This window comes from Penicillium oxalicum, chromosome VIII, assembly GCF_001723175.1.
Source record: "Penicillium oxalicum strain HP7-1 chromosome VIII, whole genome shotgun sequence".
Lineage (NCBI taxonomy): Eukaryota > Fungi > Ascomycota > Eurotiomycetes > Eurotiales > Aspergillaceae > Penicillium > Penicillium oxalicum.
Window position 1 is genome coordinate 1,143,636 of NC_064657.1, and position 16,471 is coordinate 1,160,106.

Here is a 16,471-nt window from a genome sequence, read left to right on the forward strand (position 1 = left end):
CTAGGAGCTAGTACAGAGTTGCTCACCTCGAGCACATTAGTACCGGGAGGCGTGGAAGAGTCTGCTCAAGTTGGGTTGTGCTGGTTTACTGTACACGTCACACGTGGACTCCCTCCTGAATAGCCCTGAGGTGGTGTCCAATAACCAAAAGATCACTCCGTACTTAGTACTGTAGATCAGTACTATACATGCCATACGGCACGTCACCGAGTACACACAAGTGCACTATACATACTCAAGAGTGGATCGAAGTGGGTAGGTCAATCCATCGACGCCGCAGAATGTAACCCATACTCGAACAGACACCGGTTGCGCCCATGTGCCCGAGGTACTGAGAACAGAGAACCTCGTCTGCAGAACCAACGGTGCGGGTCACCGGACATGTACTAGTAGTCATTTAGTACTCTACTACTACCCCTACTTGGTACTAGGAGTGAGGCACAACTACTCAGTAACACGAGCTTCCCATGATTCCTAGTATGTTAGCAAGTGTACTTTTTACCCGTACATAGCGTCTGCGTGACTCTTGTTCTCTCTCTCTCTCCTGTCTGTGTGTCATGGACCCAACAACCTGACAGGACAAAGTCAGCCCACTAATGCAGTCAGTCACAACATGGTAACATGCAACCCAATCGATCCCTGTCGATGGGTCCCGTCGATGCCATGTGCCCAGCTTCAAAAGGATCATCACCGATTAGCGTACTTTGGCCCTTTTTGTCCCCCCCCCCCCCCCGTCATTCCACTTACATTCTCTGCTTTCGTCCACGGACCCGACCACGGTTACCCTTCCTCCCCGGTCGCTGGAAAACGTCTCAGTCATCCGATCATTCATATGAACAAATGATTAACTTATATTCTAGTCGATCTTTAGCTGTACCGTAGTAAAGGTGGAGTAGTGCTGTAGTATTACTACTAGTATGAGTACAGTAGTAGTTCCCTCTCTCTCTCTCCTTCTCTGTCCGACCATCCTATTATTTTGGTTTCGTCGGTTTTCTTGTTTCTTAAAAGGGCCAAAGAAAAAAAAACTGACGGTATACTGTAAACCGCTCCCATCAAACGAGGTGACCACATTATTTATCATCAACCTCACCCTAATATATCTCCTCCCACAAAGGCAAGACACGATGATTGATAATAATTTATTCTTGCCGAGATCCCTACCACGTCGTCCCCCCGATGTCCCCTTTTAACACAGGAAGAGATTCCTCTCTCTGGGACCAACCCCATCTTGAAGACGAGTTGAATTCTGCAAGGAGTAGGTTGCATCCCTGAGGGCGATCATTTTGCCACGTGAATGGGAGACCTAACAACGTACTGTTGTAAGGAGGTTCCCAAGGTACATACAATGGAGGTGCAGTCAAGTTTTACCTTGCGTACTTCCTAGTAATCACCAGATACACATACACACACAGCGCAACAATGAAGGGGAAACGGATGAGGAGGTCATGTCCAGGCTTCCGTGTAACTTCAACCCAGAACGTAGGTACGCTCCACATAGTCCGTGCCTTCGACGATCTAGTTGTATTGATCATAGATCATAGATTTATGGTCTACTGCCGTGTCGAGTAGAGTGGTAGAAGGTTTAGAGTGGGATTAGCAGTCAACAGGGGTTGAGTTTCTAGGGAATAGGTAATAATAGTTATACCTCTGGCGCGAAGGGAAGGGGAGGGGAGCTGTGAGGAACGTTTCTTTTTCTTACAAGGAAGCTTATAAAGATAGCGGGACCTTCAATAATAGAGAGCTTATCCGAGTGCAATCTGGAATAACCTATGATGTGATGTCATGTGGATTGGTATGTATTGATTATTGATTAGGGTGGTAGATCGAAAGCACTGCTACTGCGAACTTTAACCTTGATGATTCTTAATAGGTATTACCTTAGTATCTTGTACATACTATACTCACTAAGGTACGAGAAATACAGTACTTGTAGTACCACTACCTATGACAAAATATATATATGAACACAGTCATGATAGTACCTATCCTTCCAAAAGAGTGTACCTCGCCAACCAATAGGTGCCAGGGATATATACCCTGTCCTTTAATTACTTTTTTCTTCTTCTTCGCCATCAACCCATAAAATCCCCAGCCAGGACCCGAGAATATTATATTCATTTCCTTTTTTTTGAGAGGGGGCAATAGTCGGTCCTCATGTCAAACCCGATCTACTAGCCTTATACGCCCACTACATGACATGACGTGAACGACTCTCGACGACGGGACCTTCAAGGTCATGATGTAATCAGGCGCCAGACCGCACGCTAGTTTCCAGTCAGGCGCGTTCCTTTTCCTACTTCGCTATGACTATTGTCATTCATTGAATCTAGGATCTAGGTAGGATGAATGTCCTTTTTCCCCCTAGCTAGAATGTTCTACGCGTGCATGTGGGGGGATTTCCGGATGATGATCATTATGTGAGGAGGCGGTGGGGGGGTTTGATGGGCTGGGCGATACTGGGGATGACAGGGCAGGAGAAGATGGCCGAGACGTATGGACGGCATGTGGACTTGTGGTTCGTAGGATCAAGGTGGAGATTTGCATTTAATTTGTTCAGAGCTACCTTTGTCAATTGGGAGAGTTGGAGGATGTATGACTCTCCTTGCATGACCTTGAGGAGGGAGGGGTTCTAGAAACTGCTTCATTGACAAATATGTCGGTATTCGGACAGCTACTGGTGAGTGTTAGGATTGTCGTGGGATTTCATCTCGAACGCACTCTCGGTATCCAGGCGGGAATCACACGCGGAAACAACTCGTGCATGACACATAGCATACTTGGCTTCGGAATCCATGTTCCATATTCCATGCTTCATATTCCATACTCCTGCCTTCGTGTCGGGACTGGATGGTCGAATAGATAGAGTACAAACACCGCCCTTGGGGGAGGCACAGATTATCCATTGTCAAAACAATCTGTGGCCACCTTCCGAATCGCCCCCAGTGAAGAGCCCTCGTCAAGTGTCCGGATGCCCCCTTGTTCGAGAGACAAGCTCTCTTTCTGCGGTGGGGGTCAAGGGCTGCTCTCGTGCATGAACCACTGCAGAGAGAATCCTTTTCCCGCCACCCTTCCTTGACTTGATCCTGCACCACAGAGAGATAGAGAAAGAGAGAGACAGCTTGAGCTTGAGCTCAAGCCCACCCTGGACCCTTTTACAATAGGCGGTCCCGGAAGGGGGATACGTGTCCAATGTCTCATGGCGATCTGACTTTCTCCAAGTGCCCCCCCCCCTTCTCCTCCAGCGGCAGTGGACACTTGGAAGACAGAGTTTGGCTGAATTTATGGTTCTGCTGCCATGCGAGGATGCGAGGCTTCGGATCCACTTCCCGTCGAGCTCTGCTCCATCCTGGTCCCGTCGGCTGGGGGCGACGCGCCCCATGGGAAAAAAAAAAAGAAAAGAAGCCCAAAAAAAGCCGAAAAAATAAAATAAAAGCAGGACGATGAATGGCCATCAGGTCATGAGCATGGGCGCATTTGTAGAGTACCAGCCCTGCAAGAACCTAAAATCACGCGGCGAGGAAGGGAGGAGGGAAAGTTCAGTTCGGAACCCTGGGACAAACAACGGCATCCCAAGTACGGCCGACATGCGGCATCTAGAATTTCGAATCTTGGTCCAAGGATGATGCGTCAACTGGTCAAGGCCTCCATGGTCTCAGTATAGAGATCTAGGAGGTACGGTTCTCTCGTCCTTCACGCGGGCGAACCTGACGTCCATCATTCGGCGGCAGGCCACGCATCCGGTACGATCTTTCGGGGGAGCTACGGCTTGGGTTTAGGAAGCGCGCGTCGGCATCGCGGCCTGAATGCAAATTTTGGAAGTTTGATGGAAGGTCGTTCTGAAGGCAACACGAGAGGCAAACGGTCGTGATGTCAAGAAGGGGAACGCAGACCGTGACCGATTCTGATTGCAACTGACGGAGCGGGCGCTTGCCAGTTGGATGATAGAATGATGGAATGATGGGATCACGAGTGGATGGAGACGGATGGACGAGCGGGAGCGGAAGTGGATGGGCCTCCTCCAGGATTTCAGGAGGATCCTCTGCGATCATGAGTCAAGTCGAATCGGAGAGATCGCCGGAGAGGATTCGCGATCGTGGCGATTGACTGGATCTGTTGGATGTCGTGGTTGTCTTTTTTTTTTTTTTTTTTTTTTCTCTCTCTTCCTTCTTCAGAACGACCGTACTGAAGAAGCATCCTGCGCCAAGAGAGGGTGAAAAAACATGGGTTGATGTTCTCCAGTATGTGACCCTGAGGTTTTCTTGGTACGGACACCATGCGCAAGGCACGTTTCTCGTGGTCCGAGAGAGGGTTGGAGAGACGGCCAAGTTGAGCAAGTGGAGACGCGAGCAGAGAAGCAGATGCCATGAGTCCTCGGTGCGTCCAGGGCTGTTCCGAATTCGAACAAAGAGAGCGAGGGAGGCGGGAAACATAAACAATTACGGTCCAGGGCTTCCGCCAAAAAAGAAAATGCTCAAAGGGGAAAGAGAAAAAAAAAAAGGAAAATCGATCCCTTACCCTGGCTTTTTCTGCTTTGGGAGGTTAAGCTTTCGATCAGGGTTAGACCAAGATGGCACAAGAAGATATTGCGGGCCCGGGAAAAAAGAAGAATTGGAAAAACAAAAATATAGAGTACAGAAAAAAAAAATGAAAAATTTTCATGTTCTTTTTCTCTTGCTTGAATGCTGGGAATTGATTGCAGATGTAACTCTGAGAGAATTCGATTGCCCTTGCGTGCCCCAGAAACCCAGACAGGGTCGGCCTCGTGGCACTCAGGTGGAGGTGTTGCGCGCAGTAGCGCATATTTTAAGGCTTGGCGTCTGCATGGTCGTATGACTGGTATGGATACGGTTCCTGTACGAGGCAAACCAGACGCTGGAACATGGAGATGGAGTCCCGGACGGTGTATCCAATTGTCCATACTCCAGACTCAAGTACAGAGGCAGTCCGACTTCCATACTTGCCAGCAGCAATCCGGCGGCTCGTCCGTCAAAGTCCTGGACTGGCATGGGCACCGAGTCTGGCTAGTGATCCCAGCTCCGCCGAACAGATGGCTGGCATCGGAAAGTGAATCCATCTCCGATCCTGGGAGCCTGGGGGTTCTCATCTCTTCAGGAGCTCCTACAAGCTGGATGGGCTGCAGAGGTGCAGAGTGCAAAGTGCAGACCCAGTCCGGGCCCCGGTCGCGAGGATGGGATTAAGCCTGGCCCACGGACGTCTTGGCCAAGACACGGCGATGAGATCTCTGATCTATCCGCTAGGCAGCAGGCAAATCATCGAATGAGGACAACAACCGTCCAGCAGATGGTTCTAGTCCTACCACTCGGCACGACGCCAGTGTGCAGTCGGTACAGCCGTCGAGATAAGCTGTCAGGTCAGCACTGTACTGTATGCCTCATGGCATACCCATAGTCATAGTCATGGTCCTCCCGAATCCATGTAGGGACGGAGCTTGTCCTGGACCCAGCACGCCTCCGCGGAAAAGCATTGAATCAACCGGACCCCGAAGTACGAGGATCGAACCCGATCAACGGGCTCTCTGGCCTGGTGTGGTGGACGGCTGTCGGATTGCAGGGTCGATCATACTCGAGCATGAATCACATTGTTCGGAGAAATGGTCGACGCGTGTCATCCCCATCCCCTGTATGTTGATGAGAGAGGCGAGGTGTCTCATGTCTGCGAAAATGGGACGAAGACATCCGTCTCGTCTGCAGTCATTCAAGGCCTTTGCAAGTCGTCCGGTCTGGTCGGTATAGATTCGACTTGACCACATGCAACTCCTATGACACAGAGACCATATGGGGGGGGGGGTTTCCTGGGGATCAAATGCCTCGATCGCAATGACCGAGTCCTGGACCACTGTTTGCTCCCTCATCGAGATGGTAACTCATCATCCATTGAAGCAGAGGGTGAAGAGTTTCCCCACCGCTCGTCCCACGTTTCTCATGCACCACCCAGTGGTATCATGAGAGGAGGGGGAATGCTGCCCTGTGTGAATGACCCTTGCGGATTTTCCCAGTCGGACCTCCTTTTCCTTTCCCCCGCGTGTCGGTGGCCAAAGATCATGGCCCTTCGACACTGGACGATCGAATGTGAAAAAGTATGCTTCCCCCCCCCCCCCCCCCCCCATGCAGTATGCAGAGCGCATGGAGGGAAAAGACCAGCTGCCGCAGAGGCTCGCATTGTGTACCGTGACCCACCGCAGGTACCGAGTATTTCCAATACCATACAATCCGTCCCATGGCTGGTCCGGGCTTTTGTCTGCTCGAATTGTCAAATCCCTCGCCCAAAAATCAAAAATTAAAATGGAAAAAAGAAATCAGAAAAACAGAATGCAAAGACGGGAAACCAAAAAAAAAAGACCAAGAGGATGGAAGAAAATCGAGAAAAAAAAGCCAAGCCCGTGCAGGTTTGCCATGGACTTTACTTCCTGTTCAAACTATGAGATCCAATAGTGTACCATGTAGACCTTTCCGGTGCAAGGAATCGATCAAAATCTATTAAATCGTTTCGTATCAATTCAAACGGCCCAGCACAATAGCAGCTGAGGCTCCGGCCCAGCCAAAATCTCGGACATTTCAAGTCGACCAAGGAGAACAGGACCAACTGCGCCGTGAGATCGTCGTGTCTCGTGAGAGAAAGAGAGAGACAACCGTTCCTCCATCCTCGACTTTCTTGACCGTGTCTCGTCCTGTTCCGTTTGATTGCTTTCCCCTCCTCTCTTTGCTCTCTTCTCTTTTTCCTCCCCCCCCGCTGACCACGGAAAAAGCCCAGTCGGCTCTTCTGTCACCTTGCTTGTCCTTCCTCTCCTCTCCTTCTTTTTTCCTCCCCGTCGCGATTCACAGTTCGGACGACCCACGAGTCTCACAACCCCGAGTCCTCTCGCCAGACCTCATCAGTCCCCTGGTGGAGTTCATCTGCCGCCGTTACTACGACGGGCCTGCATTACTCGGTCGACTGCTTCTCGTCGCTCCGCCGGTGGTCAATTCGACCCCATCCACCTTTGGTCTCTCGACGATACCCGACTCTAGTCAAGGTTCCGGCCCCTCTTCGATCTTTCGACGGTCGTCGACTCGTGCAGAATTGCATCCCCCCCCCCCCCCAGTTCCCACTCTTCTCTCTCCACTTTACTTTCGCCCCCGGTTTCTTCTACACTTTCGACAAGTACTTTTCCGTCCCTGCAGACGAATCCTCTCGGCCACTTTGCTGGGTCCCCTGACAGCTGCCGCGTGCAATTGCAGAGATACCTTGTGTCCCCTCCGCTTACCTCTTCTCCCTCTCTCCCTCACTTGTCCTCGGTCCCGCTCGCTCTCTGCACGGTCGTTACCTTTCTTTCGCATCAATCTCGAGATCTGTCCGACTACGTGGGTGGTGACTATGCAATAGCGTGGGCCCCGTCCTCTGCACTTTTCTCCACTGTTGTGTGACCACTTTCCACCGTCGCTTGGGATCCGCGGTGCTCGACCACCAAACGCATTACTCTGCAAACTCCGAAATCGACGCCCTTTGCCGCCGCAAACTCGTGGAACTCACAACCTTCCACCCGATCGATCGATCTATCTATATAGGATCATGGACTCCATCGCCCATCGTCCCTGGGAGGCCGTCTCCTCGGGTCCTCACACGCCCGCCGCGTTGACTCAAACGTTGCCCTCCATCTCGACATTAACGGCCAACATCGGCCCCGGGGGCGTCAATCCCTCCGAAAAATCTCCCGGAAACTCGTCGCTGAACACAATTGAACGAGACTCGGGGAACTGGTCAATGCCGCACAGCACAAGTAGGGTCTCTCCTCTCCCCGGGGATAATTGGGCGCGGCATGCTGACCGTGCAGGATCCTCCACCTACTCGACCGCGACCAACGGTACCAGCAACAACTACCCGTCTCTGACGTTCCTGACCTCCTCCTCGCAACCTTCCCCGAATCGCGGTCATGTCGCGCCCGATCGGTCGCCGTATTCGCATGAACAATCGACCACGCCCTCGTCCGCGGGAGGGAACCATCCCTCCCCCAACTTCAACACCTCGCAGCCGAATCCTGCGCTCCCGTCGCTGAACCAGAATTTCGATGGCTCCTCCCATCGGAGCAGCGTCGTCGAGGTCCCCGAGTCGCGACGAAGCAGCGTGGACAGCCGGGTCAACCAGGGTATCAGCTCGTTGGCCATCAATCCCGCCTCCCCCTACCACAGCACGAACGCGTCGCAGTCGTCCATTGTCTCGAGTCTGCAGCGCGAGCGGGGGATATCCAACGAGATGAACTCCTACCGGGGCCCGCGATACTCGAGCGGCAGTCAGCCTCTGTCGCCCCTGGGGCCCCGACCCGGTGAACACCGCTCCTTCGCCGCAGGACGCACTGCGCCCGCCATTTCCTCAAACCCGCGCTCGGAGATCTACAATGCAGAGGCCCCTACCGCCGGTATGGCCTACGCCTTCCCGGATCCCGACGTCGCGCGATCAAGTTCCATCTCGTCCACGGAAAAGTCCAACCCGCCGTTCTCGCGGAAGGGCAGTACCGCCGAATCCTTGAGTAGCATGTACTCGGAGCGCATGCCGCGTGGTCAGCACGGTGAGTAGATCAATGTCCATTTGCTTTGGAGGGGGAAGCTTTCTCAGTTCGGCTCTGACAGCATGATATATGCTCTTGTATAGAATTACCTCCCAACGTTCACCACCACACCCTGCAGCACAAGCAGGTCCGGGAACTCATTGGGGAGTCTGAATCTAACAGCGGCAACACGCCGTACAGTCGAACTCCAGAATTGCGCGTCACCCACAAGCTCGCCGAGCGAAAGCGCCGCAGTGAGATGAAGGACTGCTTCGAGGCCCTGCGGATGCGTCTACCGCAGACCCAGAACAACAAGTCCAGCAAGTGGGAGACGCTCAGCCGGGCGATCGAGTACATCAATTCCCTCGAGAAGAACCTCGCCACGGCTCGCCGTGAGAACACGGTCATGCGCTCGGAGATTGAAGAAATGCGCGCCCAGTTTGCCCAGCAACAGCACGTTCACAATCCCTCGCGGCCGGGATCCGTCTTTGAACACCATCCCATGGCGACGACTCCCACAAATGGCCAGCCACCCGGCCCTGCCTTTGGCGGGTTTGGCAATGGCCCCGCCATGGTTGCGGAGCAACCTCGAACGTTACCCCCGCTGATGAATGGTGCCTCTGCTCCTATGCAGGGCATCCAGTATACCGATGAGCGGCGGTAGACTCGGGTTGCTGTTGAACTCATGATCGCGAAAGACACTTATCGTTTTCATCCTCCATCTACTTTTGATTTCCCGATGAGAAATGACTCGTCACGCTGCAATACGCACCTCACTCACGCTTTTCTTTTTCTGACCATTGCCTTGCAAGATATCCCCGTTGTCTATGTTTTTTTGTTTCCTTCCCCCCCCTCTCTCTCTCACGCCTTTAGACAGTGCACCCTCTCGTCCAATGACCCCTTCTGTCCTCACCCGACACTTCCAGTCCCGGACATTCGCGATTGCAAGTTGCCTAGCTTGTCTTCCAATGTTGGCTTTGATATCTCCGTCCCCCCCCCCCCCCCACCTTTCACTTGGTCTTCAGACTTCCTCATTCATGGTGGATCCTATTGGAAAATGAGGGCCGAGGCTCTGTGGGCATCAACCCTGCACTTCCCAGGGCCTTTCGTTTATCTCATTTTTCCTTTGTTCATCTCCACAAGTGTCATCATGGGTTTTGTTCTCCCTCGCGGGCATTTTTTTCCTTTTTGTGCTTTTTGCCATCTTGCTCCGTTTCTATCGCCTTTGCGCTCTTCTCCTCTGTTTATTTGGTGGACCTGTTTGGGCTCTTCTCTTGTTCTTGGTGCCTTGTCAGAGGCCTGTTGCGGATAGAACTGTTCGCTTGTTTCTTGAGTATATTGCATCCAGTGGAATTGACCTGGAGACGGAAGGGTGGCTGCAAATTCAGGGCTTCTGCAATTGGGGGCTTGGGTGTTGTTTTGTGGCTTTTTTCCCCCTCTCCTCTTTCTTTTTTCTTGCTTGATTTTTCCCTCCTCATGGGTGTGCATCTGAGCATTGGCTTATGTTGGTCTTTCTCCCACTCGTCCCAGTTTGATCTTGGGTCTGTAACAAATATCCATTTTGGGCGCCACCATGCCAGTTCTGCGGCTTTCTAATTCCCCTCCTCTTTCGGTAATTCGTAGTCTGACGACGGAGGCCCAAGGTAGCATCTCCATTGGACAGCACATATGATCCATATTCTTCAGTCTCCATTTCTCCGTTTCTCCATCCTCCTCCGTCCTGAGTCCTGCAATCCCCGGCGCCCAAGTCGAATATTTGCGATTATTCTATTTTCAGCCACATCGGGTGGGGTTCGGTGATTGGCTCCTCTTAAGCGCCCGCTATCCCCCGGCGCATCCCTGGAGTCCTCACTCCCGTCCAACGACACCTCTTCACCAAGCTTGTCGTACCATGACTGGCACTGGGCCATGAGGTCCATGCACCATTCATGGTGTCAGTGCTCCTCAACTACTGCAGGGGAATGTCTGAGATCCGTGAAGAAAGGCGCCATGGGGACCAGTGTGCGTGATTGGCGTCAGAGCTGCATTGGGTGCAGGTTGTCAATTTGACGATGGGAGTTGCCGAATTGTGTCAGAGCGGGCACTTTGGCAAGCAGACAGCCCAGACCAGCACGACCAGTCAGCTCGTCGACGCATCAGCCTGGTCGGACGAGTGAGAGCTCGGGAGTTCATCATTCTAGGCCCTCGAGAGCTCCTGTCACTGCGGCACTTGACTGGAGAGGAACGGGTTATTTTTAATTCCCCGATGCTCTCGAGCTACGCGGTAGGCTTTTGATGGAGCCCTGCTGGGACGTTTGGCTTTGCTTGTGCTGTGTGAACTTGAGCGGCAGCGTGCGTTGAGTAGTCTGACCTTGGTCATCACTGGTTGTAGTCAAGTTCTTTTTTCTACTTGGTCATCTTCACTTTCTCACTCACTCGCGGTCGTGTTTTTGCTTCTCTTTTTTCTCTTCTCTTCCATTCTCTCCCTCCCTCCCCCCTCTCTCTATCTCGCATCAAGCGCAGCTGGTATCTATAGCTGCTCCCTATCTTGGCTGCTTGCTTTGTTCGCAATTGAACAGACTCCACAGTCTTTGTCCGTGCTGTGAGACGGTGGTCCTTGCATCCCCGCAGTCGTTTCAGCAGCGCATTGTTCCGGGCATCGCCTCGATATTAATAGAAGTTGCTGGATGACAGTGGCCTTTGTTTGCTTTGTCCAGTTGATCGGTATAGAGTCACGTCAATGCGGAGGCCCAGTGTTTGCCATTTGAGCATTTGTAAATCTCTCTTCACCAACCCTCGACTTCTTCGCTCCACTTGATACGATACATGGTATGTGGCATGGTCAGCACACAAGCCTGCAAGAGTGATCTCTTCGTTTGACTGCCTCGTCCACGCAGCTGACCGCGTCAGTGGATGCTCTCTTCTCCAAGAGTTGGCCAGGTCTCTCGCACGCATCCACAAAATGCCGACTCGCAAAATGGCTCCCCAGCTGCAAGTCCCAACGTTTCCAACATTCCCGCTCTCATCACCCATCATCGAAGAAATCTCCAGTCCCTCGTGCTCCTCTGCAGAGGACAAAGAACTGGAACGAACTCGGCCATTTGATTTCCTGGTCAAGGCCACCAAGCACCGAGTCGAGACAAAAGCCCGCAGAGATGGCAGCAACAATCGAGGCTCGCCCAATCTTTTGTCGCAGCGAGATCCATTCGAGTCTCCAAAACGGCACAGTATCCGGAGCATCACAAAGAGTAAGAAGGTGACTGCAAAACCTGTAGGATTGAATCTGGTGACAGATTTTTCTCTGGCTACACCACAGCTAAAAACGCACAAGCTGGATGAGGAGTGTGCGCCATTTGTGGATTTGAATGATCTCAAGGCACTGGCTCACCATCGTGCCAGGCAACGGTCCGATCGATTTCTCCAGTCTATGGAGAGTGAGCCAAGGAGCAGAAATAGCTCGGTGGGAACTTCAAGTTTACCGAATCTATCGAACACTTCGAGGAAACGAACTTCCTTTCATCCCCCCCCGGAAATTCTGCGGTTACAAGATGGCAGGAAGCAGAATCGAAACCCGTTCTTACATACCGACATGGAGGACCCCGTGGGAGACAGATTCGACTACGGGCTATCACCTTCGGATCGACATGTTATGATTGGGCTTTCAGTGCCTCGAAATGAATCCGCACAGCACTCAAGGGAGTTGGACAGCGCAGGAGTGCCCATGACCCCGACGATCATTGTGACGCCTGCCCGGGAAGGCGCCCCATGGTCGTCATCCAGTCCGGAATACCTTCGTCCGCGCGCAACATCCAGCATTTATTCACAACCCACGCCTCAGCTATGGCAGAGTGGCCCTGACGTTCCACCTGTTCCGGCTATCCCCCTCGAGCATTCCCTCTCAACTCAAAAGGGCACATCGGCGGAGCTTCTTAACGCCCATCTCGCTGCGATGGCTCGACCCCGTCGGTCCATGTCGGTAGAGACCGTCATCGAAGATGACCTGTCGCACCAGCGGGAAGCGTCATTGATCTACTCGGACTTTGATGACGATGCCCCGTTGAATAGTAGACTTAGGGTGGATACGCAAAGCTTGAGGCCAGAATCTCAGGGTTGGTGGACGTACTTACTTTCACCACTGCTAGGGAAGAAATCCCCTCTGAGTCCGTCATTTCCGCACCTGAAAGGTCCATTTCCAGATACCGCTGGTCGACAAGAGGCTCGTTCTGATCCGGAAAAGGAGATTTCTTGTTTTTCCCCCGAGACGCCAGAATCAGCCATCCCGGTGCAATGGCAGGATAGCGGACAGGCTCCTCTTGACCAGTGCCGTTCCGTGGAGAATCATGATGGGGTGGACGTGTCCTTGTCTTCTTGGAAGCGGCAGACGGCCGCTTCCATGATGTTCGGGGACGATCGATCCAAGGGGAAGCTGCAGAGTACTATCAAGCCTGCGCGCACGAGCTTTTCAGCAAAACGCCATACTTTGAATGTTTTGGCCACATCTGCTCCCTCACACCTGAACACGTTGTCGCGGCAATCTATGCGGCTCAGCTCGAAGCTGATGAGGGAGAAACTCGTGATCGAGGACTGATCTTTGCAGAGGCCGGGCTACAGCAGAACGGGCAAAAAGAGGGTCGCCTTCTCAGTGGAAACCGAGGACTTTTGATTGATGTGGACTCTCCCACGATAACAAATGAGGACGAGAAGAGTGTGAAACAGGCTGGCTCGCCCTCATCGGTGAGCTCTGTTGATTCGTGGGCTGCCAGTATCAGCGACAACGATAGCGACGTGGTTGGAAACGAGAAATCGACATCTCCAACGCCGCAGATCAAAGGAGTAGAGACAGCCCCCAAAACCCCCTTGGAACAGGAAACATCACCACCTCAAGTCATTGTGCCGGCTTGCGAACCACCTCCAGCTCCAGTTCCAGCTCCGGTCCCCACGCCACCTCAAGCTCCAGCGCCAGCGCCAGTGACACCTCCGGTTGTGTCAGAGCCGCCAGTACCTGTACAAGCTCCAGCTCCTCAATTCACCAATACCATTTCGCCTCCATCGAATAACATTCACTTTACGCAGCAACCGATCCCCGCAGCTCCGGCGCCTGTGATTATCGAAAGGAACAATCCTTACTACGGAGCCTTTTACCCCACGACAACTCAACCGGCGCCGTCAGATCCTGTGTCCGCGCCTGCACCGCAAGAAAATTCACGAAGCGTGGAGAATGCCTCGGAAGACGTTGTTCAGGAGGAGGCACCAACGAAAGAGCAACCCACGAGACCGGTGCCGAATCTTTGGACAACGACGCGCTCGGCAACTCCGGGGCAGCAGCAGACTGATCACGTTCCAGTACCAGTAGCCAGCGCGAATGAGCCAATATCGCCCGCTTTTCAGCGTGCAGCAGGAGGACCAGGGGCAATACCCATGAGCTCAATGAACGAAGATGTTGCCGCACCGGCTCCCACCTACAGTCAATTTCCGCGGGATGATGCCTTGCCCCCGCGATACATGAATCATTCAGCACCCGGCGCAGCGATCATGAACCCCACAGGTGAAAGAGGCCCCGGCGAAGCACAAAGACAGAGACTCGAGCGGGAAGATGCAATTGGTCGGAAGATTGGTGGATTCTGGCGCGGACGAGGCTGTTTCAGCAAAAAGGGTTGCTTTGGCCGTCCGGGTCGTGAGGGTCGCACGAGGCGTCGATGGTACCTGTTCATCTGCATATTCTTCCTCCTCATCATCGTCCTGGCTATTGTACTAGCAACAACATTGACCCGAAAAGACGACACAGCCCCGGTTCAATCTCAGTGGCTCAATCTCACGGGTTACCCGCCCATGCCGACAGGCATCTCGACCATTGCCGGGGCAGAGCCACGGATCGAGCAGCCTGGCTGTATCAAACCCTCTTCCCTGTGGAGCTGCGCATTGCCTCAAGGTCAACAAGAGGACAATAAACCGTATGCACCGAATGAGCCTAATTTCAGACTGGAGATACGATTTCGAAATGGCACGTACACTAATAGCACGGCCACAACGACATCATCGAAGCGCCAGATTCGGCGACGAGATGCGAATTCGTGGGCTCCGTCACCTTCGTCACCGAGCACAGCTGACCAGATCTTTCTGGGCAACACAACCGATGGAAACTCTGTACCTTATGAGGGTGAAACGACACCATTCTACATTACTCTTCTGTCGCCCCTCCAAATCACGCCCGACACCCTCTTCCGCCGTTCATCCCCTTCTGCCTCCTCCTCCTCCTCCTCCTCCTCCTCCTCCTCCAACGATACAACACTCTTCCCCAACCTCACAACCATCTTCCCAGCTCCAGCTGTAAACCCAGACGGCACCGCTGCCCCAGCAGTACTCTATCCTCTGCCAGAATCCCAGCCCATCCGGCTCTACAATCGCGGCCAAGATACCGAGCATTACGGCTTCTACACATACTTTGACAAATCAATATTCCTCGCCTCTCGAGCTCCTCTCAACGGCAGCGCCGTCGACTCATCCCCGCTCGACAAGGATGGCGGATCTACCGAATCGGACTCCGTCGTCAGGTGTACATGGTCACAGACCCGATTCCTCGTCCAAATCTGGACTCGACCTTCCAGCCTAAGATATACTCTGCTCCCTTCATCATCAAATACTACCTCGACGAATACATCTACATTCGCACCATCCTCGTCACCACCACCACCTTTTTCCCCGTCGTCGTCGTCGTTGTCTTCCTCCGCCACAAACTTTACTCGCCCCGGCTCGTTCCCATATCCAGTTACCATCACGATAGATCGACACGGCGGCGCACAGAAGAAAAAACTCGTCTACTGCTACGCTGTCGAGAGCGATCAGCATTACAACATTACAGATCGCAAGTTACAGCTTGAAGATCGGGGATTTGCGGGGAAATTGACCAACCCTGCATCGGGAATTTTTGACAATCTCGGTGGGGATGGGGATTCAACCTCCAGCTCTGGCTCGAATCCAAATTCAAATGATGACTTTGGCGGCGTTGATGGCGGGACCGGGGGATGTGCATGTCAATGGACGAATTGGGTTACCAAGACTTGAAGTCATGGTTGATTTTGCAGTTTGCACGATAATTTCTTTTTTTTTGTTTTGTTTTTGAAACCCATAGAACCCTATCAAGCACAGGGAAGAAAATCGATAGAACTTGATCTCGAAGAGAGACATTGACATATTTGAAACATCAACCTCGATAGGGAAAGGAAAAGAATTTTCCTCTTCGATTTTGTCTATTTATCCGAGGTCGTTAAGATTGGAGGTCACTTGGTTCGTTTTGTTGATCTTCCAAGGCGTTGGAGCTTTATAGATGCTAACGGGATTATTGATTCCAGGCGGAATACCCATCTATGTATAATAGGATTGCATTTTCTTTTTTTTTTCGATCTTTTTTTTCCAGCTGTTCTTTACGAGAAGTCCTAAACGAAATTTCACTGGTGATATTGAGTTAGACGAGAACTCTTTATACTTCTGGTACTGTAGTAGGTAGTGTGACGTGTGCCCGTATGTGCTCCAGTCTGGCGCGGGATTAAGTATGTATGAATATGTGGTGATATGGACTACTGCCTACAGATGGTTAGTATGTAGTATTATTACCATTGCCTATCGGTAAATCTCAGAGTAGAGCCTACTTTGTTACCTACTGGAGCAGGTTTCTATCAAATCAATTCACGGCAACATTCTACCTATTAAATATACATATCTTTGTCTTTCTCTCTCTGGTTGAGATGGTTACGAGTTCATCCATTGTGGTCGATTCGGCGTCCCCCGGGCCAGTTCCTTAGCAGATGCGAGTCGCATCATGCGACTCTATGACACGCACGTCCGTGTGTGGTTCGTGCTGAACCATGGGAGGAGGTTGAGAACCCTGTGTCCTCTACTGCTACCTAGGGATGGCTGGGGCAACGCCCATTATTGGTAGGTATTCGATACAAA

The 16,471-nt window shown here is 52.3% G+C and overlaps 3 protein-coding genes across 3 annotated transcripts; 2 read left to right on the forward strand and 1 right to left on the reverse strand.

Annotated features, from left to right (window-relative positions):
* Nucleotides 1-3,665: 3,665 nt before the first annotated feature.
* On the reverse strand, nucleotides 3,666-4,049 carry POX_h09706 (uncharacterized protein; the record flags this gene model as incomplete). The annotated part of the gene is made up of 1 exon (XM_050118454.1): nucleotides 3,666-4,049. The coding sequence occupies one exon, from the start codon at nucleotides 4,047-4,049 to the stop codon at nucleotides 3,666-3,668; it is 384 nt and encodes a 127-aa protein (XP_049965241.1).
* A 3,520-nt stretch (nucleotides 4,050-7,569) lies between these two features.
* On the forward strand, nucleotides 7,570-9,206 carry POX_h09707 (uncharacterized protein; the record flags this gene model as incomplete). The annotated part of the gene is made up of 2 exons (XM_050118455.1): nucleotides 7,570-8,563; nucleotides 8,647-9,206. 2 exons carry the CDS (start codon nucleotides 7,570-7,572, stop codon nucleotides 9,204-9,206), a joined length of 1,554 nt encoding a protein of 517 aa, XP_049965242.1.
* A 2,277-nt stretch (nucleotides 9,207-11,483) lies between these two features.
* POX_h09708 (uncharacterized protein) lies at nucleotides 11,484-15,583 on the forward strand (the record flags this gene model as incomplete). Its single annotated transcript, XM_050118456.1, has 2 exons — nucleotides 11,484-12,919; nucleotides 12,988-15,583. 2 exons carry the CDS (start codon nucleotides 11,484-11,486, stop codon nucleotides 15,581-15,583), a joined length of 4,032 nt encoding a protein of 1,343 aa, XP_049965243.1.
* Between the last annotated feature and the right edge of the window lie 888 nt (nucleotides 15,584-16,471).